This window comes from Sorex fumeus, unplaced genomic scaffold (assembly GCF_029834395.1).
Source record: "Sorex fumeus unplaced genomic scaffold, SorFum_2.1 ptg000082l, whole genome shotgun sequence".
Taxonomy (NCBI): domain Eukaryota; kingdom Metazoa; phylum Chordata; class Mammalia; order Eulipotyphla; family Soricidae; genus Sorex; species Sorex fumeus.
The window spans coordinates 670,569-692,026 of record NW_026606139.1 but is presented as its reverse complement, the minus strand read 5'-3'; the positions used below and the strand labels follow the sequence as shown (position 1 = coordinate 692,026).

The following is a 21,458-nucleotide window of genomic DNA, read 5'->3' as shown; positions in this document are numbered from 1 at the left end:
GCATCACCGGGTGTGACCCAAAAAGCAAAAAAAAAAAAGCAACTGCCATGAGGCCAGATAGTTAAGGCTGACCCAAGTTTGATCCCCGGCTCTTCATATGGTTCCCCCCCCCACCCCCAGCCCGTTCAGGAGTGCTCCCTGAGCACAGAGCCAGGAGTAAGCCCTGAGCATGGCTCAAAATACGGGAGGGAGGGAAAAAAGGAAAACTATGGCGTATAAACACAATGAAATACTTCTCAGTGACAAGAAAAAACGAAGTCCTACAAGGTGCTGCTTCATGGAGGGAACCTGAGGGGTGCAGTGAGTCAAAGGGAGGAGGATGGACACTGAATAACTGGTCCGGAGGGAGCTCAATACGCCAGAGCAGCAGGTGCTTTGCCTGCAGGAGGCCTGGGTTCGAGCCAGCACCCCACGGTCCCGTCTTCCTCCCCACCCCCAGTAACAAGCTGGGAAAAGCCCCTGAGCACCACCAGGTGTGGCGCGGAACTTCAAAACAAAACCCGAAGACCCAGCGATCTCCCTCCTGTGGAGTCTAGAGAAACACGGCAGGAAACACGCAAGGCGGAGGGGAACAGCCCAGGCAGCAGAGAATGGTGTCTGGGGCGCTGGCGCTGGGTGGTGTGGGGCAGCCCTGCACGCCTGAAACCTCAACGTAAACAGTACCGCGATCAGCGTTTAAGCAATAAGGCTGAAAGAAAGATCAGAAACGGGGGCGGGGTGGGGGAGAAGAAGAGCAAAGCTGGCGACAGGGAGGCTGGGTTGCCAGCGGCTTGGAGGGACACGGGATGGCCTGCACGAGGGTGGGGACCTGGACACGCTACTCCTCACACCAGGCTCCTTCCCTGGAGAGAAGAGGGGCCGCTCTGAGCATCAGCAGCACGGTGAGGACCAGCTCAGGCTCCTGCTTCCACAGGGCGGAACCAACACGAGCACTTACTTGAGAATGGTCTTTTCATTTTTTTTCTTTTCCTTTTTTGGGGTCACACCCGGCGATGCTCAGGGCTGACTCCTTTCTCCACACTCAGAAATTTCTCCTGGTGGTGCTAGGGGACCATAGGGGATGCTGGGGACCAAACCTGGGTCGGCCCCGTGCAAGGCAAACGCCCTCCTCGCTGTACTACCGCTTCGACTCCAAAAACAGCCTTTTCTACACTCGGTGGTGCTTGGGCCACCACAGGGTACTGGGGATGACACCCAGGGCTCTTGCATGCGTAGCGCGTGCCCCAGCCCTTTGAGCCTTCTACTAGGATTTCTTAAACACGTGTAATGCCATCAGGAAGAATGCGTCGAGTCAGTGATAGTCCACCAGCTGAGCGTATGCTCTGAAAGTGGGAGGGAGGCCTGGGTTAGATTCCCAGCACCGGCTGGTCCTCTGAGCACAGGTGCAAGAGTAACCGTGAGCACAGTTGGGTGTGGTGTAAGAGCAAAAACAATCCCTTGAGAGATAGGTCAACAAGTTCTGCCCAGGTTCTGCAAGGGGGAGGTCTAGGTTTGGTCTCCAGCACCATATGGCCCCTGAACACTGAATGACAAGTAGCTTCTGAGCACTGTCAGAAGCTGCTCAAGAATATAGATGAAAAAGGGCGCTTTAGTGATAGTACAGAGGGTAGAGCATTTGCCTTACATGCGGCTAACCCGGGTTCGATCCTTGGCATCCCATACGGTCCCCCAAATACCGCCAGGAATAATTCCGGAGTGCAGTGCCAGGAGTAACCCCTGAGCATCACCGGTGTGATCCAAAAAGCCAAAAAATACCCCCAAACCCAAAAAACCCCACAAAAACAAAACCAAAAACAACCCCAAAAGGTGGTGTTGATGGGGGTGCTGGAGATTGCCCAGGGGTTTAGACTGTTTCTTTGCCTACGGCGGACCCAGTTTGGTCCTTGGCACCACCTATGGAGTACCACCAGCATGCCCAGGGCACTGCAACCTCGAGAGCCCAGCAACCTCACCCATCCCCACAGAAGGTCCCCTTTCCCCCCACAAAGGAGGAATACATCAATGAAGACATTTTCCTGAGCAAACACGGACAGGACAGGCCCAAAGAGTGCTCGTGACATCGCAGTGGACAACCTCCTAAGGGGATGGAGCTATTCGGGGTGCTCACTCGCAGCTGGGGAGGTGGGGAATGCTCTTCCTACTTACTGGTGGGACAGGGCTGGCCTGGGGGCTCAGGCTTCGGGGCTTGCAGACCCCCCCATGTGCAAAGGGGGAGCCTGACTTGTCCCAGAGAAGCAGGACAGCCTCACTGACCCCTTGGGAGCAGGAAATCTCTGGGAGCTACCCGAGACCGACCCGGCAGAGCCGGGATGTTCTGGTTGCAGAAGAGCAGAGACAGAGGCCTGGTTTGTAAGAAATCTGATTATTCAAATTTATTACCGTCAAGAACGATGCAATGATGCTGTAGTTTTCTTAACAAATAGAAAACAGACTGTGTACAACAGTGGACTCTACAGCACTGGCATCACAAGGTAAAAATGAAAGTTTCATCCAACATCGCCAACCCTGGATTGTGGATCTTCCGGGGGCCCTGCTCCCCACTTCCCTCCCGCCCTGCCCCCTCCCCAGCGTGGCTCTGGCCCCGCCCAGCCGGTACCCGGAGTGCGGCCAGGCCAGGAGCCTCGCCACAGCGGTCAGGCCGGCGTCCTGGAGGCGTAGACGGAGATCGCTTTGGGGGGGCTTTGAAAACAGCTGCAAACGGGGGAGGGAAACAATCTGGCCCCGCGCTGAGGTCAGACGTGTGCTCCCAGGCCCACTGGCCTGGACCTGATGGGCACGCCACGCGCACCCCTGCTTGGCCCTGAGTGTGCGGGCATGGCCCACACCTGGCCACGGCACACCGCGGCCACGCCGGGGAAGGCCCGGCACAGGAGCCGTCTCCCCCGCCCATGAGCGGGAAGCCGGGGATGATTTTTTTTCTTTTTCTTTTTGACGTTTTTTTGTTTTGTTTTGTGTGTGTGTGTGTGTGTGTGTGTGTGTGTGTGTGTGTGTGTTTTAACCTTTGCAAACACAATGGTGATGAGGAATGCCTTGCCAGGCTCCCCGGAGCCGTCCGTGGTTCTGGGCTGTGAACGCGGCTCGCTCCCTCGCTCGCCTGCCTGCTCGGCGACAGACACGGGGGAGGAGTGTGTCCCGGTGCCTCCCCGCCCACCACTGTCTGTGGGGCCTAAAAAAAGGCTGGGATGGGAAAACAAACAAAACTGGGAGGGGAGCAATGTGTTTCCCTGCATGTGGCTGAAACAGGATCTGAGGACCAGCCGCTGGCGGGGGCCCCGGCCCCCACGCAGGCCCGGCTCTGCCCTCTGCCACCAGTCCTACAAAAAAGAGGGTCCAAAGGGAACTTAAAAAGACAAACGAAACCCCAACACCCCCCCCCCCCGCCCCCGCCCAGGCCCATTCTGCAGTTAAGAGATTTGCAAGAGGAAAACTCAGAGGGAAGAGGCGAGAAGCCCTCGGTCCACCCCACCTAATGTATAAAAAAAGGTGTAGCCCCCTCCCCACCCCATGAGAAGAAGCGTGAGAGGCGGGGCCCGGGGCCTGGCGCCCGGGCGGGTTGGTGCTCGGTGTTCCTGAAACATGGGTGTGAGCCCAGCGGGCTGTGCTCTGCCGGCCGCAGCGTCCGTGCGGGAGGGCTGGACGATGGTGGTATGGCTCAGAGGAGCTGGGTCCCCTCGGCAGCCCTGCGGGGCCGCAGAGGAGGGGAGCGGTAGTTACGTTGCATAGTGGTCGAAGCTGCCGAGGTACTCCAGGGCCGCGCGGTAGCACAGCTGGTACTGGTCCTGCCGGGGAGGGGGTGCTGGTCAGCGCGGGCAGAGCCGGGGACACCCCGCCGGCCCGAGCCCCTGCCCGTGGTGGGTCCTGCTGGGCTCTGGAGGCCAAGGGACCGGGGACAACGACCCCAGGGACCGTCCCTCGAGATCAACGGGGCACGGAGGCTCCCCCCGGTCCCCCCATACCTCTGTCTGCACCATGGCCGGGCGCTGCGTGCGCAGGGTCTTCACCGTCTGGAACATGTCCACCACGCCCTCGTAGCGCATCCGCTCCAGCACGATACTCAGCGTGATGAACACTCCGGTGCGGCCCACGCCAGCACTGCACACGGACAGAGCAGGTCAGGGCTCCGCCCGCCGCCCGCCTCCCGCTGCCCTGCCCCAGCCCAGCCCAGCCCGGCCCGGTCCGGCCCGGCCCGGCCCACCTGCAGTGCACCGTGATGGGCCCGTCCTGCCCGAACTGCTCCTTGGTCTTGTGCACCTGCCCGATGAAGTCGATGAAGCCCTCGCCTGTCTTGGGAACACCCTGTTCTGGCCAGTCCGTGAACTGGAACTGCCGGATTGTCCGTGACTGCCCGTCCTGGCCGAGGAGGGTGGGAGGAAACGGATCAGGGCTTATCCCCACCACCCCCCACCCCGGCCGGCCAGTTCAAGACCGAAGTCCTTGAGCCCCCAACCACGGAGGCAGGCTTGGCACGCCCCACCCCAGACCCGGACCACCCCCCCATATGTGGTGCCGGGAATCGATCCTGGGTCAGCCACGTGCAGGGTGTGTGCTACCTCCCCCGAGCCTAGCTCTCCGGGACCCGGACACCACACAGAGCCCTGCCCCACCCCTGCACAGGCCGAGTCGCAAATACGCTCCCTCAAATCCCGGGCTTCTCTGCAACACTCACCCGGGCGTCCGTGACCTTGAACTCCCGCAGGATATACTGGGGCATGTTGTACTCAGCCATCGGGTCGACGACAAAGTACTGGTAGCGAGCAGAGCGCTCTGCCGGCCAGTACTGGTGGCACTTCTCCTGTGGACAGAGGGCCCAGCCCCTGGGTCAGGCCGGGGGTAAGCGGGGAGGGTGTCCCAGGTCTCGGTGCTGGGGTAGGAGGTCGCAGGGGAGGAGTTGGGGGTCAAGGTCATGCTGCCAGGAGGCTGGGCCGGTGGCCGGTGTGGCCAGGAGGGAGGGGAAGAGGAGGGTGGGCGGGGGGCTGAGTGGGCAGGGGAAAGTGGGGGCGGGCGGGAGAGCAGGGCGTGGGGGCAGAGTGGACGATGGCGCGGGCCCGGTGGCGGCTCACCCTGCCCATCTCCCGGAGCCGGGTCAGCATGACGATGATGGTGGAATTGTGCTCCCACAACATGCGCCAGAAGTCCTCGGTGCTCTCGGCCAGAGGCCCCTGAGTGGCTATGTAGGCCTTCTGCTGTCTGGGGTGGACAGACAGGAGACAGGACATGCCGGAGGCGCTCCTGCCCCCGGCATCCCCAGGGGCCCTGCTCCGATCACCCTCCCCGCCCCGGGGCGGTCCTCTCCCCACCGCGTGCTGACCTGTAGCCGTCCAGGAAGCTGGCGTTGATGTAGTCGGAGCCCTCCACGCCGCGGATGGGCTGCAGGCACACGCGGGTCAGTTCGTAGGGCATGATGTTCACCAGGCGGTTCTTGAACTTGTTACAGGGCAGGTTGGCGCTGATGAAGCGGGAGGTGTGGGCCTTGGAGCTGGCCAGCAGCTGGCGGGAGGGAGGGGAGGGGCCGGTCAGGCTGGTGGCCGGGCGGGGGGTTGAGGGGACGCCCGGACCCGTCTAGGCAGGCTGCCCTGGCCCCACCTTGAACTCGAGCTCCATGGCGGTCACGCTCTCCCCGGGAGGCACTTGGCCCAGCTTCTGGATGTGGGCGTAGAGGCTGCGGGCGGGCACCTCCGTGTGCCCGCAGGTGGCCGCCTCCAGCAGGGCCTCGTGGATGAACACGTACTGGTCCTCGGTCTGCACCATGTAGTTGCGCTGGGACCGCATGCACGTCACGTGGCCGTAGATGTCCACCGTCTTCTCGTGCTTCATCCGCTCCAGCATGGCCTCAATGACGATGAAGCAGCCCGTGCGGCCCACGCCCGCGCTGCAGGACACGGGCTCAGCCTGGGGTCGGGGCGACGCCCGCCCGGCCCCCCACCCTCGGTGGCGGGGGGGGGGGGGTCCGAGGCGCCTCACCTGCAGTGCACCACCATGGGCCCTGCGTCTAGCGGGTTGCAGGCCTTGACACGCCGCAGGAAGGCCAGGATGGGGGTCGGGTACTCGGGAACCCCGTGATCCGGCCAGGCCATGAACTGAAACTGCCGGAGCTCCCGCTTCTCGCTGGAGCCACTCTAGGGAGAAAAGGGGGTGGGGGGGACAGGACTCAGGCATTACACGCCTCCCCTCCAGCCCACCCACCCAACCCCCTGGACCGCACAGCGGCCTCCCCCGTGAGCCATTCCCAAGGCACAGCCCCCCCACACCCTCTCGGATGGCCTGGCAAGACCGGGCACAGGCAGCTGTACCTTACCTTATGGAGTGCGAAGGTGCGCACTGTGTATGTGGCCAGCTCCACTGTGTCCAGCAGGGTCACCTGGATGAGGCCATAGGTCTCCGTGCCTCTGGCCGGCCAGTACTGGTCGCATTTCACCTACGCAGAGGATAGGCAGGACAGGGACAAAAGATGTCTGGAGGTGTCCAACGGCTGGGCTGGACAGGGCAGAGGGCACAGCTGCCCAACGGCTCCAGATGTGATTCCAAAGCCCAGAAGCTGCCCTTGGAACTGCCCCCAGCTGTCAGACCCCGCCTCCAGCCATCCGCCCCCGCCCCCAGCTCCTGGATCCTTTGGCACCCTCTCAGCCTTTCCAGCAAGGCACGCCCTTGCCCTAAGCAGGGCACAAGGCCCTGACTGAAAATTACTTATTCATGACCAGCAGCACCCGGCACATTTTCTGCCAAATTTACCCATGGCGTTTAAGCGCCGTCTTCAAGCTCTGTAAATTTCCCGTCCCAGCCCATGCTCTGCAGTGCAGAAGCGGATAACGGCAGCTCTTCCCGCTAATTAACTTAGGCGCTGTGCTCACGCCCCAGGAACACTCCGGCATCTGGGGAGCGCGTGAACATCCCCGGAACATATTAACATTCTCTGCAAAGGACGGCATCTGGGCCGACACAGCAACATCCCGGGAAGCCACCGGTCTCGAGGGACGGGGAGTCCCCTGGAGCGCAGTACCGCTCAGCACCGTCCCCCGGGGAGCCCCTTCCCCGCCTACCCGGGACTTCTCCTCCAGCCGCGTCATCATGACGATGGTGGCCGTGCGCTGTCCCCACACCATCCTCCAGAAGTCGCCCATGGTCTCGGGCAGCGGGCCCTGCGTGGCGATGTAGGCGTTCTGCTTGCGGTAGCCGTCAATGTAGTTGGCGTTGATGTAGTCGCTCCCCGGGACACCTGTGGGCAGGAGGGACGGGGGCCACCGCTGTTATCCCCTGCCTGGCCGTGTCTGCGGGGGCAGCGCCTGCCGGCCGCCGAGGCTCACCGTCGATAGAGGCCAGGATGACACGGGAGTGGTCGTAGGCGATGACGTTTGCGTAGCGGTTCTTGGGCTTGTTCACCTCCAGGTTTGAGTTCTCCCAGGTGAACTGTTGCCCGGGGTCGATGGACTGCAGGGAGGGAGAGGCAGGTGGAGGGGGCTGAGGGCTGGCGTCGCTGAGCCCTGGCTCCCCGGAACACGGGGCTCGGTGGCCCCAGTACTTCTAGAGAGGCACAGGCCAGGCCCCGCCCACCGTGGGAGCAAGACGCCTGCTGACAGCGTGGCTCTGGCTCTGGATGAGGCGGGGGCAGAGGAGAGACCCCCGAGGACCCTGCACCCCAACAGCAGAATGACCAGAGCAAGATGGGAGGCCACCACCGGTGCCAGCAGCTGCCCACCCCCAGGACACCCGCGCCCCCTCCTGCCTCCAGCTCAGCTGTCCCTTCTCTGTCACCTCCTCCTGCTGGCCGGACACAGCGCTCGGGGCCGTTTCCAGCGCCCCTGACCCCACATCCCTCCTGGGAGGATGCAGGAGCTTTAAGCCCGCACACCGAGGAACAGCCCGCCATGGCCCAAAGTCGTCTTAGTTTGTTTTGGGGCCACATCCGGCGATGCTCAGGGCTTAGTCGTGGCTCTGCCCTCAGGGGTCGGGTCACTCCGGGTGATGCCGGGGATCGAACCTGAACTGGCCACAGGCCAGACGAGCGCCCTGCCTGCTGCTCTGCCGCTCCCGCTCCGTCCCCCAGTCTGCCTGAGCTCCTGTCCAGAACAGCCGTAATATCCCCCCACCAGGTCCCCGAGGACTTGCCAAGCTGAGTTCCCCGGCTTCCCGCCACACCGTGCTCTGCTGAGGGCAGAGCACGTGTGGGGTAAGGAACTGCTGCCCCTTCACCCCAAACCCAGCCGGTCACCACGTTCTGGGGTCATGTGTCCCCTCCCCCCGACCTTCCACTGGCCTCCGCCAGCCCAGCCCAGCTTGGCCTTGGTGTCTCCCCGCCTCCCTGCCTTCGTCCTCTCAGGTCCACTGTCTGGCAGCCTGACAGTCCACACTAAACGCAGGTCTGCTGGGCAGTGTCCTGCTCAGACGTCCGCGTGGTGCTCATGGCCTTGCTGGTGACTCTGCGAGCCGCTGAGTGTTTGCGGAAGCCCCGAGGTGTCTGTCTGGTGCGGCTCTGGGCACTGTGTGTGGAGCCCCTCACGGAACCCGCCCATGAACTCTGCACACACACGCGTTTCCTCAGGACAGTGACCCTGACTGCCCGGAGACCCCAGGTTCACCCGGCGCTCGGCCTGCGTGGAGACCACTCGCTGGCCTGTCCCGCCCGGCAGGGGCTGTCTGCAAAGGTCCCCCCACGGAGGCTGCACACTGATGGCCGAGGACAGGCACCTGGTCAGTGCTCGCCGACGAAGAACGGCAGGCCGGCTGACCAGGAAGGGTGACTGCGCTACGGCTGAGGGAGGGCTGGGGCGGTGGGGGCGGCCAGCAGGAGCCTCCTGGCGGGGGGCGGGGGGGGGGCTGTGCAGAAGCACTGGACAGGAGGAAAGATGGGAAAAGGCAGACGGGAATGCGTGTGGGCAGCAGAGTGTGGCGGCCTCCTGGTCACTATGAGAAGGCTGGCACCCGACACTCAGGTGGCCTTTGCAGAGCAGGACATCAGGCCCGGGGGACACTCCCCCAGGGTCACAGCACAGGCGTGGGGGACGCCTTGGGAGCCACAGCACAGGCCTGGCGAGCACAAGGCCACGAGTTCCGTCCCTGCTGCTGCTCCTGTGTCGCGTGTGGTCCCGGCAGCTCTGCTGTCTGCCGCTCTGTGTGTGTGTAATCTCTGGTGCCCAGCCACGTGTGTACGCATGGCCACCACGCGTGCGGTCCCCAGAGAGCACCACGACCAGCATGTGCCGCCGCCTGGCACTGCAGTGAGAGAAGGAAAGGGGCGGGGGAGGGGAAGGGAAGGGAGGGAAGGGAGAGGAGGGAAGGGAGGGAGGGCGGCCGGGAGAGGAGGGAAGGGCAGGGCAGGGCAGAACAGCTCCCGGGGCACGTCCTGGTGGAGGTGGCACTGCTTTCCCCTCTACAGACAGGCTCATCCACCTGCCCGCCAAGCTCAGCGTCCCCTAGGAAACCTGGCCCGAAGCCCTCGGTAGCCGCGGCACTGGGCGTGTGCTGGAGGCGGGTGTGCCAGCCTGTGAGTCACCTGTCACCCAGGCCCCAACCTTGCCCCTTCCTGCCACGGCTTCAGCCTCCTCTAAGCACAAGGCTCTGCCTGGCGCCCGCAGGGAGCAGCTGGGAAGGAGCGGGCCGAGCCAGAGGGGAGGCTGCCAGCCTGCTGTGTGACCTCAGAGAGGAGTCCGCCCCTCTCTGGGTCTGACGGGCTAGCAGTGCCCACCGCAGAGGGTGGGGAGGGCTGGCGTGGACGCTGCAGAGCCCAGCTAGGGCACACACAAGTAGGACCGTCCAGACTCGGGCGGGGGCTCGGCCAGGGGTGCGGAGCTGCTCCCCTGCCAGTGCCAGCCCCTCCCATCTGTGCTGGGGGGGGCAGGGCCTCACCTCGTACTCCTGGGAGAACTTGAGGCCGTCGTTGGCTTTGAGGCGCTCGATGTTGTCGGCCAGGTCAGTGATGGGGATGGGGGGGTGGTCCCGCATACCTGGTGGGGCAGGAGCACGCGGCAGAGTCAGGGTGAGGTCCCGGCCGGAGGGCAGGCAGCTTCCCCCCACCCCCCTCCTCGTGGATGTGCGCATGTGGACACGGTGACCGTGGTGGCACGAGATGGTGGCACATGCGGTGACAGCGGCAGAGGGGGCGCGGTGAGCAGGTGTGGGCCTGTCTGGGGTACCTGGTGCCGAGTGGGGACACCGGGACCCTCCCCCACAGCTTCTAAGAGGGACACGAGGCAGCTGACGGGAGGGCGTGGGGGGCGTCTCCAGCCCACCCCGCGGCCCCACCGACCCCTCTCGGGACCCCAGCGACCACATGGCCCCCGCGTGTAGATGGAGCGGTCACGAAGTGTGGGCATGGCGGTGAGTGACACGGGAGGACTGGAGAGAGAGGCAGAGATGCGGAGGGGGGTCGAGGGGGGAGGCATGGGGCGGGAGGAAGTGGGAGGAGGAGTTCAGGGGTGACGATGGCGGTGGGGGGGAGGGGGGAGAGGCCGAGGAAACAGACACGGAAGCCAAAGTCACCCCCAGGTGGGGATTCGGAAAACTAACTTGAGATATTCGGGCAACTGGGGGCACTGGAACCTGCAGAGAGAAAACAACAGAGAAGCAGGGGCAAGAACAGCGAGCTGGCACCTCCGGGCAGCCACAGGGAGGGGTGAGGCGCCAGCCAGGCCCAGCCCGGCCCCGCTGCTCTGACGGCTAAGTTCTAGCTCAGGCCTGGGGTCAGTGTGTGTGTGTGTGTGTGTGTGTGTGTGTGTGTGTGTGTACATGTGCCTGTATGTGTGTGTGTGCATGTGTGTGTGAGTGTGCATGTGTGTGTGTGTGTGTGTGTTCAGAGGATCTGGGCAAAGACAGAGAGTTTTCATATGGAGGTGGGGCGGGCAGCAGGTCAGAGGGCACTCTGTAAAGTTCCAAATAAAAACTAGATCGTGAGGGAGGGAGAAAAACAAACAGGAACCAATCAAAGGTCTACTTGGTGTGGGGCCTCTGTTCCTCTGGTCAGACTCAGCTCACAGGCCAGTGCTCTCCTGGGGTGGGGTGGGGGGGTGGGGCCTGGGCCGCACCTCCGGTCACTGGGCACCACTCTGTCACTCTCCTCCCATTGTTCATCGATTTGCTCGAGCGGGCCCAGTAATGTCTCCATTGTGAGACTTCTTGTTACTGTGTTTGGCATACTGAATACTCTCGGTAGCTTGCCAGGCTCTCCGAGAGGGGCAGAGGAATCGAACCTGGCTCAGCCGGGCTGGCTGCGCGTAAGGCAAATGCCCTACCGCTGTGCTATCACTCCAGCCTCTGGGCACCACAAGCCCTCCTTTATCCCCACTCCCTGGCAGCTCCTGTCACTTCTCGAGGCCTCCCATGCCAGGGATCCATGGTCAGTCCCCGATACGCCTACGGCACCACCACCAGCCAGGCTTCTCCATGACCTGGCTCTCGCCAACTCTCACGGCAGAGAGCGAGCTTCGGGCAGGAGCACCACTGGTGAGCCCACACCTGTCTCCTGTCCTCTTGGATCTGGTGCTGGTTCTGGTGCTCAGACGCTCCTCAGGGCCCAGAGCTCAGGTTCCTCCACAAGGGACCACATGAGCTCCCGACGCCCCGACTCCAAAGTCCCAGGACCCCCCAGAGTTGCTGAGCCCTTCCGCTGTGCATGTCTTTTGTTTCTGTCACAACTGGCAGTGCTCAGGGCTCACTCCCGCCTCTATGCCTCAGGACCGGGGGATGCCAGGGATCAAACCCAGGCAGCCCCCCACGCTACCTCGGGGACCCTGTGTGCCATTTCTACCACAGAGAGCCCCTTTCACCTCCTCTGCCCCTCTTAATGCCCACAGGGCTTGGCACCAGCATCCTGGGGCCTTGAAGCCTCCTAACTGACCATGCCAGCCTGGCACTACTCTCAGGGACACGCGCTCTGGAGCTTGGCCGCCTCCCTCGAGGCTGCAAGGCCACGGGCAGGCGCCTCTTGGTGTCGTCATGACCCCTGGGGACTCACCAAGGCCCGTAGCCTCAACCGCCAACATGGGCATCCGGTCAGTATCTGGTAGGCTTCTCCTGTGAGAGGCCAGGGAGCATGGAGTCTGGCGAGGCGGACCTCAGTGTCTTCTACACTTACTAACACTGCCTCGGTGGCGTGCAAGGAGGCTCAACTGTGGCCAGTGACACTTCATCTGCAAACAGGCAGTGGGCCATAATCCGGCCTGACGGGGCCTTTGTTTGCTCAGATCTGGTTCAAATGACTCTAGCAGAGGCCCAGTAGGAAAGCTCGTGCCCTGCACGCATGAGGTCTGGCCTTGAGCCACTGCACAGCAAAAAATTGAAAAACAAACTTAAAAAAAAAAAAAAAACCCGAAACTCCAAAAACAAAAAGACTCAAACTCCAACTGGGGGGGTCCTGATACGTTAGAACGAGAAGCTGTTCCTTCTGGGATCCTGTTTGAATTGCTTCTGCTTTTTTGTTTTTTTTTGGTGGGGTGTGTGCACGGGGTCAGGGCCCACACACAGAGGCTCTTGGGGGTTAGTTTTTGGGGGGATACACCTGGTGCAGTCCCCGGGCTCCAGCCTTGGATCACCTCCTGCTGTCCCAATCCCCACCTCACAGAGCTCACGAGAGACAGACCAATAAACCACTGGAAGCCATCAAGGTTCCGAGTTACATCGCTGGCCGTGTCCAAGTGACTGGTGGGTGCCTGCCAGGGGTGCTGGGCCTGGACCTGACCAGGGAAGTTCCCAGATTGGCCTGTCCCAAGGCAACTCAAGCCAGGGTGGGGTCCAGGCAGCACAGAAACCCCTGGTTGGGGGCGGCGATCTGAGTGGTGTCTGCCCGTCTGCCTGGGCTGCAGGGAGGAGGGAGAGAAGCCTCGGGGTGGGACGGACCCAGCCTCGTGCATGGCTGGAGGGCAGGTCGGTGAGGGTCAGTTTGGTGCCTCACAGTGCTCAGGGAGGGTGCGTCCTGCCAGCACGCCCTTGGTCCGTGCACAGAGGCCAGAGCACGTGCGGACACTGGCCGTCCCAAGGGGCAGGTGGAGAATGGGGTGGGCTCTGGGAGAGTTCTTAGCCCAAAGAGCCACCTCGACGGAAGACAAGGTGGGGTTCAGCTTCTGCGCCCCAGAAAGGCCCCGGGGGCGCCGCCCTACCTGGGGTCTGGTAGTTGAGCCTCCGCATCTCCACGGGGTCGGAGGAGTGGGCCAGCAGCGAGTCCTTCAGCCCGATCGCCTGCTCGTCCTTGGAAGACGGCGAGTGGGTCCTTTTCCTGAGGAGGCACAGGGCGGGCGCTGAGCAGCCCAAGCAGGGGTGCGGGGGAGCTGCCTGGGGTGGCGTCTCTGAGCAGGGCGGGGGGAGGGTGCTGCAGGGCGGAGCAGGTCAGCAGGAGACAGACGGTGCAGGTGTGGCCAGGAAACAGCCGGAGCGGGGAGGACGGAGGACGGTCAGCAAGGGAGGGTGGCGGAGGCCGCTGTGCCCGGCCCGGCAGAGGCGGCGGGAGCCACCAGGACACACATGCAGAGGACGCACAGGGACGCATACACTGCAGGGAGCTGGGCCCCAGCTATCTGGCTCGGGGGTGTCGGAGAAGGAACAAGGCAAGTGCTGTCCCAGAGGGACAGAGTCCTGTCACACTGGCCCCAAAGGGCAGGGTTGGAGACAGACCCTGTGGTCCAGCGAAGTCCTTAGGCATCGCTGGTGGCCGGGGGAGTGGCAGCCACTGCACTTTCCCCCAGGACTTTGCAACCCAGGCCCCGGAGGGGCGAGAGGCCGGTGGCCTGGAGCTCAGGCTGCCCCCCGTGACCGTGGTGGGCTCCCCGCTGAGCGTGGGCCGTGCCCCCGAGGAGGAGCACCCCGGTGTGGTGCAAGGGAGCCTGTCCCGGGGGGCCGAGCTGAGTGGGCAGCCACAGGCTGGCAGCCTCTGGAGGAAGCCCCGCCCCGCCCCCGCCCGGGCCCGAGATGTGCAGAGGCATGTGGGGCACGTGGGGAGAAAGAAGGGGTCCTACCTTTCCTGCTTACTAGGTCCCGAAAGTTAGGCAAGGACAGAAGAAAGCGACGTCACCGCTTCTGCAAGCACCCAGGCCCTTTGTGACATGGAGCCCCTGGAGCTCTCCGCGGCAGCCACGACCTCTCCTGGGGTGCCGGGGCCTGCCTGGGCCCGGCCCCATTAGGCTAGAGATCCTGGCCCCGGGCGCCCGGGAGGAAGGAGCTAACTCTTCCCAAAGGGGACAACCAATGTGGGGCAGGAGCAGGGATGGGACAGCACACGGGACACGGGGGCCCACAAGAACAGGCTCACGGACCCACGTGTGCTCACAGACACACATGCTCACGGACATCCATGTATTCACAGACACTCAGACACACGCTCAAGGACACACATGGACATGTACTCATGGACATGCGCTCGCAGACACACATTCATAAACACGCACTTACCGACACATACAGACACGCACTCATGCTTGTGGATACGCACACAGGGACGTGTGCTGACAGACACACACGCTCACAGGTGATGGAGAACACGCACTCGCGGACACGCACTCAAGGACAGGCCAAAGGCCCAGCCAGCAACATCTGGGGCGGGGGAGGTGGGACAGGGGGGCGGTGTCTGAGGTTGGAGGCAGGCTGGGGAAGCCTGTGGGTACCTGAGCCCAGAGGACAGCCGGAGGACGAGATGGCAGCTTAGGTGGGCACATGTGGGGGGACCGGCAGGCAGATGGCCTGGGGCTGCACTAGCTCAGCATGACACTGCGGGGCTGGAACTGGGGGTCGCTGGGGGTGGCAGGGGAAGGACCTCAGCTGGCCTGTGGAAGCAGCTTCCAGGCAGGGGCCAGAGGAAGGGGAAACCAGAGTGGGGGCTGCGCTAGGCCGCCCAGAGCTGAGGGCCCCGGGGCTGGTGGAGCACCTGGGGGCGGGGCCCTCGGGGTGCCAGCACTGCTCAGGCAGGACTCGGGAGGGGTGGGAGGAGGCAAGGGACGCTCAGATTGCCGGTGGTGGAGGGTGGAAGGGCTGATCTCAGGAACGAGGGCGTGGAGGGGTTTCTGAAGACACTGGGGCAGCCATGGACGCTGCGGCCACAGCAGGTGGCCAGTGAGCACCAGTGGGTGTGTGGGTCTGCAGGCCCCAGGGATGGAGGCCAAGAAAGGGCCGAAGAGCAGAGGCAGGGGAGAGCGGTGTCTCAAGGCCGAGACAGACATTCACATCCGGGGCAGAGGGCAGCCAGGGACAGGTGCCCCGGGGTGTGACTCAGCCTTCTGCTCACTCACTGCGGCTGTACACGTATGGATGCCGTGTGTGCGCGCACGTGTGCGTAGGCGTGTGCGTGTGTCACTGGGCAGACAGGCCCCCTGGGCCCCAGGCTCACCTCTTGAACAGGAGGATGGCAATGACGATGAGGATGATGAGGATGACTGCCAGGACGGGACCCGTCACCCACAGCATCTCGGGCTCCTCCTGCTGCTGGGCCGGTGTCACCTGGACCACGATCTCGTCGGAGTAGGGGCTGGAGGCGTAGCGTTTCTGCAGCCAGTGGGGGAGACGCGAGGAAGCTCAGCACGGGGGCCCCCGGCCTGGCTCCCCGGGGGCGGTTGACGTAAGACTCCAGGACCCGTCTGGGCGCTGGGTTCTCAGTGTCTGAGATCAGCCTGGACTCAGGTCCAGCCAGGGGGGTGGGGGTGGTGGGTCTCAGGAGCCGTGCGCCCACCTGGTCCACAGGCTCCTTGAGGGAGGCGAGCACGAAACACTGGTAGCTCAGGTCTGGGGACAGGGGCCGGTTGTAGAAGCCCTGGTAACTCTTCTTGTCCCCGAGCGTGAAGGTCTTGGGAAGCGTGTCCACCTGAGCGGCCACGTAGGGCTTCAGCCGCTCGGCCTGCCGCCGCCGTCGCCGCCGCACCCCGCCGCCCTGCTCGATGGCCTCGAGAAGCTGAGAGGACAGACGCGGGGCCATGAGGCTGGGCTCGAAAGGGGCCTCGGCCCGGCTCAAACCACTGTCCTTACAAAACCCCGCGTGGCAGTGCCGCCAACTCTGCCAGCCCAGAGAGACAGACCCTGTGGGAGACCACCCTGCCCCCGTCCTGGACATCCCGGGGCCCCACACTGGGACCTCGGTGGCCTTTGGATCTGCAGTCGAAGCCTCCCTACGAGCCAGGCCCCGGAACCTTCTGTTTCCTCCCACCCTCAGTCCTCAGCGGGGCCCAGAGGGTGCCCAGTGAGCCGACCGCTGCCAGGGCACAGCCACATCCCCGAGAGTGGACGGGGCGGTCCTGCCCCTGCCCGCACCTCCTCCAGCTCCAGTTCCTCAGGGGTGGTCCATCGAGGCGCCAGCATGCTCCCGCCCACACGGTCGATGGGCACCACCACGATGTAGAACCACCTGGTGGGCAGAGCAGGAGGTCAGGGCTGCGGCTGCACCAGCGGGCAGCCGCCCGCCCGCCCCCCCCCCGCCACACGCGCGCACCTGACGAGCGCCGGCTCCTGCACGGCCGGCAGGGACAGCGTGAAGCGGCCGTCCTCGATGTAGGCCGAGGCGGGCAGCGGCTTGTGCGGCAGGATGTCGGGGGCCGTGCGGATGGACACCAGGTGCTGCAGGCCCCCTGCGCTGCTGCCCCGGCTCATGAGCACGAACGAGTACTCGGTGTTGGGCTGCAGGTCCGCGATCAGCTTCCGCATCGAGTGTCCGTCCACCTCCACGCTCTGCCCGTTGTACAGGATCTACGGACCAGGGGCCATAGGGCCTTCGCTGGACTCGCTGGCACAGAGGGCCTGCGCCCTTGCCCCCAGGAGTCTGTGCCCTCTCACCCCCAGGGGCCTGTGCCCTCGGCCCCAGCTGGGGTTCTGTGCCAGTGCCTGTCGGGAGCAGCCCGGCCTCACCCACCTTGAAGGGGACGGCCGACTTGTAGGAGTCAGGCACCTCCCAGCTGAGCAGCACGGATGTCTTCATGGCGGCTGCCACGTGGAAGTTCTTGGCAAACACTGCGGGGCACAAGGAGGGGTCAGAGGGCTCTGCCACACAAGCCGGGCACTGCACCCCGGCCAGCTGTAGCGTCCACGGCCCGGCTCCCGGCCCCGGCCCAGGAGCTGCAGGTGGAGGCAGCCGCCCCGAGAAGTGACGGGGCCAAGGCCAGACCCCGCCCCCGCGGAGGGTGGAGGGCGGAGAGCTCAGCGGTCCGTGCCCTGGACCCCGAAGAGCACGTGGCACATTGCCCCCGGGTCAGGGCGGCGTGGGCCCCAGGTTAGTGCCGCGCACCCCAGACCGGCGAAGCAGGTAAAAGATGAGTGAGCCAAGGTGGCGAGAGGTTGGAGAGCCCCACGGCAGAGGTCAGTAGGTTAAAGTCAGCAGAGGTCAGGGGTCACAGCGAGACGTCAGCGGTCACGGTCGGGAGAGAGTGGAGGGTCACACAGCAGAGGCTGGTGCCTCCCCGTCGCCAGAGGTCAGTGGGTGAAGGACGGCAGAGGTCCCGGCGGCCTCGGCCCACACACACACCTGGCTCCAGGGCTGCGGTCCGAGACTGAATGCTGGGGCTCAGGGGGCCAGCGCCCCTGCTCGTGTGCGCGCGGACCTTGATGTCGTACGTGGTGTCCGGCCTGAGGTCCAGCAGGGTCAGGTGGGGGTCGGCCGTGACGTTGTGCAGCTCCTGCTGGCTGTTGATGTCCCGGTACACCACCGTGTAGCGGGTGATGCGGCCGTTCCTCTCGGCCAGCACCGGCGGGTCCCAGGCCAGTTCCGTGGTGGACGTGGTCAGCCCCGTCACGCGCAGGTTTTGGGGGAAGCCGCTTGGGGCGTCCTCGGGGGTGGTGATCTCCTTCTCGAACTCCTCGCCCGGGCCGGCCCGGTTCTTGGCGGCCAGCCGGAAGATGTAGGTGGCCCCCTTGTGCAGGCTGGTGACTGTGAAGTGCTGGTCGTCCTTGCCGAAATCGATGGTGGTGGGCTGGGCCTCGTCGGCCCGGCGGTACTGCAGCCGGTAGCCCACCAGCTCGCCGGGCAGCTCCTTGGGGGGGTGCCACTGGAGCAGCGCCGTGTTCATGGCCGTGGCACTGACCATCATGGTGGGCCGGCCTGGGACTGAACAACCAGGCACGGGCTCTGGCGCCGCCCTCCTCGCCGGCCCCTGCCCCCGGCCCTGCCCCTCCCCTGCTCACCTGCCCCGGTGGTCGTCACGATCTTGGGCTTGCTCCGGGCCCCGTCCCCCTTGGTGGTGTAGGCGGCGACCGTCACAGAGTAGGTGGTCTCGGGGGTCAGCCCGCTGATGGTGGTCTCCTGCAGCAGGGGAAGCCCGTGGCCATCAGCGGGGGTGGGGAGGGGGCACAGGAGGCAGTGGAGCATGCCAGCCGGGGGGCTGGGCACTGCCGGGCAGGGGTACCCCTGCCCTGCCCCCGGGCAGACAGCTTCCTCGGAGAGGAGAACAAAGGGACTCCCCGTGCCCTTAGCCCAGTGTTCCTGGGTGGCCCCTCTGAGGCCTGCGCCCAGCCCGCAGCACCCGTGGGAGGTGTGTGTGTGTGCGCGTGGTGGGAGGGGTTGGCCACAGCACCACACCTCGCAGCGGTCATCCTGCAGGGCTGGCTCAGGGCCCCACCAGGTGGCCACCCAGACCCCCGCCTGGAAACGCATGTTCCCCTTGTGCCCAGAGAAGCCAGGTGCCGGAGACGCCTGGGAACTGGCCGGGCGGCGCCTCCTACTGAGGCAGACCCTGCCCACTGGCCCCGGCCGGTCACAGGGCGCTTCGGAACATGCGGAGAAACTAGTGACAGCATCGCCCAGCGGAGAGGGTAGAAGGCGGGCCCCGAGCAGCGGGAACAGCGCCATCACCGCCAGCCCTGATCAGCAGGGCTCCCTAGCCCCGACAGCCACCACCAATCCGTTCCCAGGCCCCCTTCTGCTGCAGCTGGGGGCTGGGGGGCGTCTCCCGGGGCCGGCACTCCAGAACCGCCCACGCCCGCTCCCGAGACCCCTTCTCCCAGCCGGGGCCCGGAAGCAGGCGATTTTTCACTCTGGGGATCAATACGGGCCTAACGATCAGGATCGGATTTAACTCCATCCCCGTCTGGCCAGAGCAGGGGCCAGGCCCCGGTCGATGGCGAGCACTGGACTCAAATTGCCGCTCGACAGGCGAGAAGTCGGGATTAGAGGAGGTGCCAATCGCAGCTCGGCCGCTGCTCCAGCCCGGGTGCCAATTTTCCCGGGAAGGGGCTGGTGCCCCGCGGCTGCTGAGGGCCCCGGCTGGGAGGAGGGGCGGGGAGGGGGAGTGTCCCGAGAGCCCAGCCTGACCCAGGCCTCGTCCCCGCTCGCTCGCTCGCACACCTGTTACTTACATAGTCCTCGGACTCCTCTGGCCGCCACTGAGCGCAGGGAAGGGAGAGAAAGGGAGACAGAGGTGAAGGGCACGGAAGGAGGGGCCGGGCTGGGGCGGGCGCCTCTCCATGCCAGGGCCCCTCCCTGCCTCCCAGTCCGGGGTGAGTGCAGGGCTGGGGGGCGGGGGGAGATGCGGAGGGAGGGGAGCTGGTTTGGACGCCTGGAGGTGCTCAGAGGGGGAAAGGCAGGGAGGGGTCTGCCGGTGCGCCTGTCCCGGCACAGCCACCCACAAGGTGGTTTTTCATTCTGAAAAGGGCCTCGGGGAGGACCAGGTGCTGTGGCGGGGGGGCTGCTGGGGACACAGGCAGGCTGGACCGCAAGACAAAGCTCTGAGCTCCCAACTCAGACCCCCGAGATGCCCCAGAGTCGGGCACGTGGGGTCGGGAAGGGAGGGAGGGTCAGGAGGCCACCATAGCCTAGCCCAGGACGGGGGTCTGGCCGTGTCCTCTGGCCCATCACCCTCTCGGTGCTGGCCGCCCCCCACCACCCCAGCCTGGTCATCTGTTCTGGGAAGTTCTGGGGAAATTGTGTAGCGGTGGCAGGGAGGAGAGAGAGGGAGACAGGGATGGCGGGAGGCTCAGAGGGGCGGCACCTGCACGGGGGAGGCCCTGGGATGGGTCTCCGGTACCTCTGGACAGAAAAACAGACAAGCAGCAGACGGGCCAGAGAGACAGTCCAGTGGGCAGGGCATGTGCCCTGCCCATGGGCTGACCCTGGGTCTATCCCCAGGACCTGTAGGGGTCTCCTGGGCCCTGCCAGGAGCCATCCCTGAGCACCTCCAGGTGTGACCCTAGGACAGAGGCGGCAAGCCGCAAGGGAGAGGCGGGCACAGCCAGGGAGGGAGGGCCTGGAGGGAGAGAGACTCCCGCAAGGACACGAGCAGGAAGCGGGGTGAGAGGGCAGGTCCGACTGTGGGAAGGGGGTGCAGGCCGGGGTGCCTGGACCCCCAAGGGCCCTGTGCTGAGTGGCGGTGCCATTGCTGCCGTGCTGGGGACAACCTGGGAAGCGGCCCCTCTGCTCTCCCAAGGGAGCCCAGGAGGGCAGGCCCGTCTGCAACTGGCTTCCCTGGAGCCCGAGCCTCGCTCCGGCGATGCCCGCGACCAGGCGGGCCGGCTCTCTGCAAACCACCCGAGACCAGAAGGGGGCACCCCAAGTGGCTTTTCTGGAACCCCGGGCTGCAGCTGTGTGGCTGGGCCCTGGAGGGGGCGGGGCCGGAGGGAGCCCATTCCCGGGATGTTTCTGGGTGGGTGTGTCCACGCAGGCCCCAGGAAGAGCCCTCAACCTGCCCCAGGAATGCAGGCGGCTACACACACCCACCTCCTCCACCCCCCTGCTCTCATGGCGCCGGCTAGGCCCAGGGGTGCAAAGGGGCACCCCGGGCAAGGAAGGAATTTGGCTTCAGAGACGGAGCCGGCTGGGGCATGAGGCCACCTCGAAGTACCGTACAGCGACCACAGGGGGCCTGCTCAAGCCCCTGACCCCAGGCCAGGTATGAGAAGCCCACGACAGGCTGAAGGGGTGTGTGGGCTCCAGGGAGGCTGGGCCCTAACTCCCCAAGTAAGTCTGACGGGGGCGGTGCAGGAGAGGACTCTCCTCCGCAATAAAGAGCTGGATCAAAGCGTCCGGCCCTCGTTTCATGCGTGTTCAGAGACACGGCACCTGCCCCAGCCTAAGCCAGCACTTGTGGGAAGCTGCAGCCACACGTCACCTCGCAGGAGCGTGGCTCGTCCGAGAACAAAGCCGTTCTGGGATGACCCCAGGGAGCTCGGCCCACCTGCACAGGTGGAACCATCATGCCCGCGGATGGCAGGGCACAGAGGGAGCCTCAGGCTCTGGGCAGAGTCTCCTTCCTGCCACCCAGGGCAGAGTCATAGGAACCCCACATTAATAGATCCCCGCACTCACAGAATCCTGCACTCACAGATCCACTCAGATCCCCACACTCTCATATCCCCACTCACAGATCCCACACCCAGATTACAATCACAGAACCCCACACTCACACATCCACACATGCTCAGACCCCCACACTCACAGATCCCACTCGTAGATCCCCACGCTCAGATCCCACAGGCACAAATCCTACACCCAAAGATCCCACACTCACAGATCCCACAGTTGGATCCCTACACTTATAGATCCCACACTCAGATCCCTGCATTCACAGATCCCA

The 21,458-nt window shown here is 64.6% G+C and overlaps 1 protein-coding gene across 14 annotated transcripts in view; it reads right to left on the bottom strand.

Annotated features, from left to right (window-relative positions):
- Window positions 1-2,346: 2,346 nt before the first annotated feature.
- PTPRF (protein tyrosine phosphatase receptor type F) overlaps window positions 2,347-21,458 on the bottom strand; it is a 74,140-nt gene continuing 55,028 nt past the window's right edge. For 5 of the 14 annotated variants that reach the window (XM_056130851.1, XM_056130850.1, XM_056130852.1 and 2 more), the window contains 22 exons: window positions 19,246-19,272; window positions 18,076-18,193; window positions 17,420-17,998; window positions 16,811-16,908; window positions 16,394-16,647; window positions 16,216-16,309; window positions 15,641-15,859; window positions 15,302-15,456; window positions 13,086-13,201; window positions 10,501-10,533; window positions 9,841-9,938; window positions 7,302-7,425; window positions 7,038-7,213; window positions 6,296-6,415; window positions 5,962-6,116; window positions 5,584-5,869; window positions 5,309-5,487; window positions 5,061-5,187; window positions 4,667-4,792; window positions 4,196-4,350; window positions 3,957-4,092; window positions 2,347-3,779 (listed from right to left, as the gene is read on the bottom strand). In XM_056130851.1, coding sequence (XP_055986826.1) covers window positions 3,711-3,779; window positions 3,957-4,092; window positions 4,196-4,350; window positions 4,667-4,792; window positions 5,061-5,187; window positions 5,309-5,487; window positions 5,584-5,869; window positions 5,962-6,116; window positions 6,296-6,415; window positions 7,038-7,213; window positions 7,302-7,425; window positions 9,841-9,938; window positions 10,501-10,533; window positions 13,086-13,201; window positions 15,302-15,456; window positions 15,641-15,859; window positions 16,216-16,309; window positions 16,394-16,647; window positions 16,811-16,908; window positions 17,420-17,998; window positions 18,076-18,193; window positions 19,246-19,272 — 3,444 coding nt within the window. In that variant the 3' untranslated portion in view covers window positions 2,347-3,710. The remainder of the gene's footprint in view (window positions 3,780-3,956; window positions 4,093-4,195; window positions 4,351-4,666; window positions 4,793-5,060; window positions 5,188-5,308; window positions 5,488-5,583; window positions 5,870-5,961; window positions 6,117-6,295; window positions 6,416-7,037; window positions 7,214-7,301; window positions 7,426-9,840; window positions 9,939-10,500; window positions 10,534-13,085; window positions 13,202-15,301; window positions 15,457-15,640; window positions 15,860-16,215; window positions 16,310-16,393; window positions 16,648-16,810; window positions 16,909-17,419; window positions 17,999-18,075; window positions 18,194-19,245; window positions 19,273-21,458) is intronic. The other 9 variants (XM_056130860.1, XM_056130861.1, XM_056130862.1 and 6 more) reach the window with 5 other exon arrangements.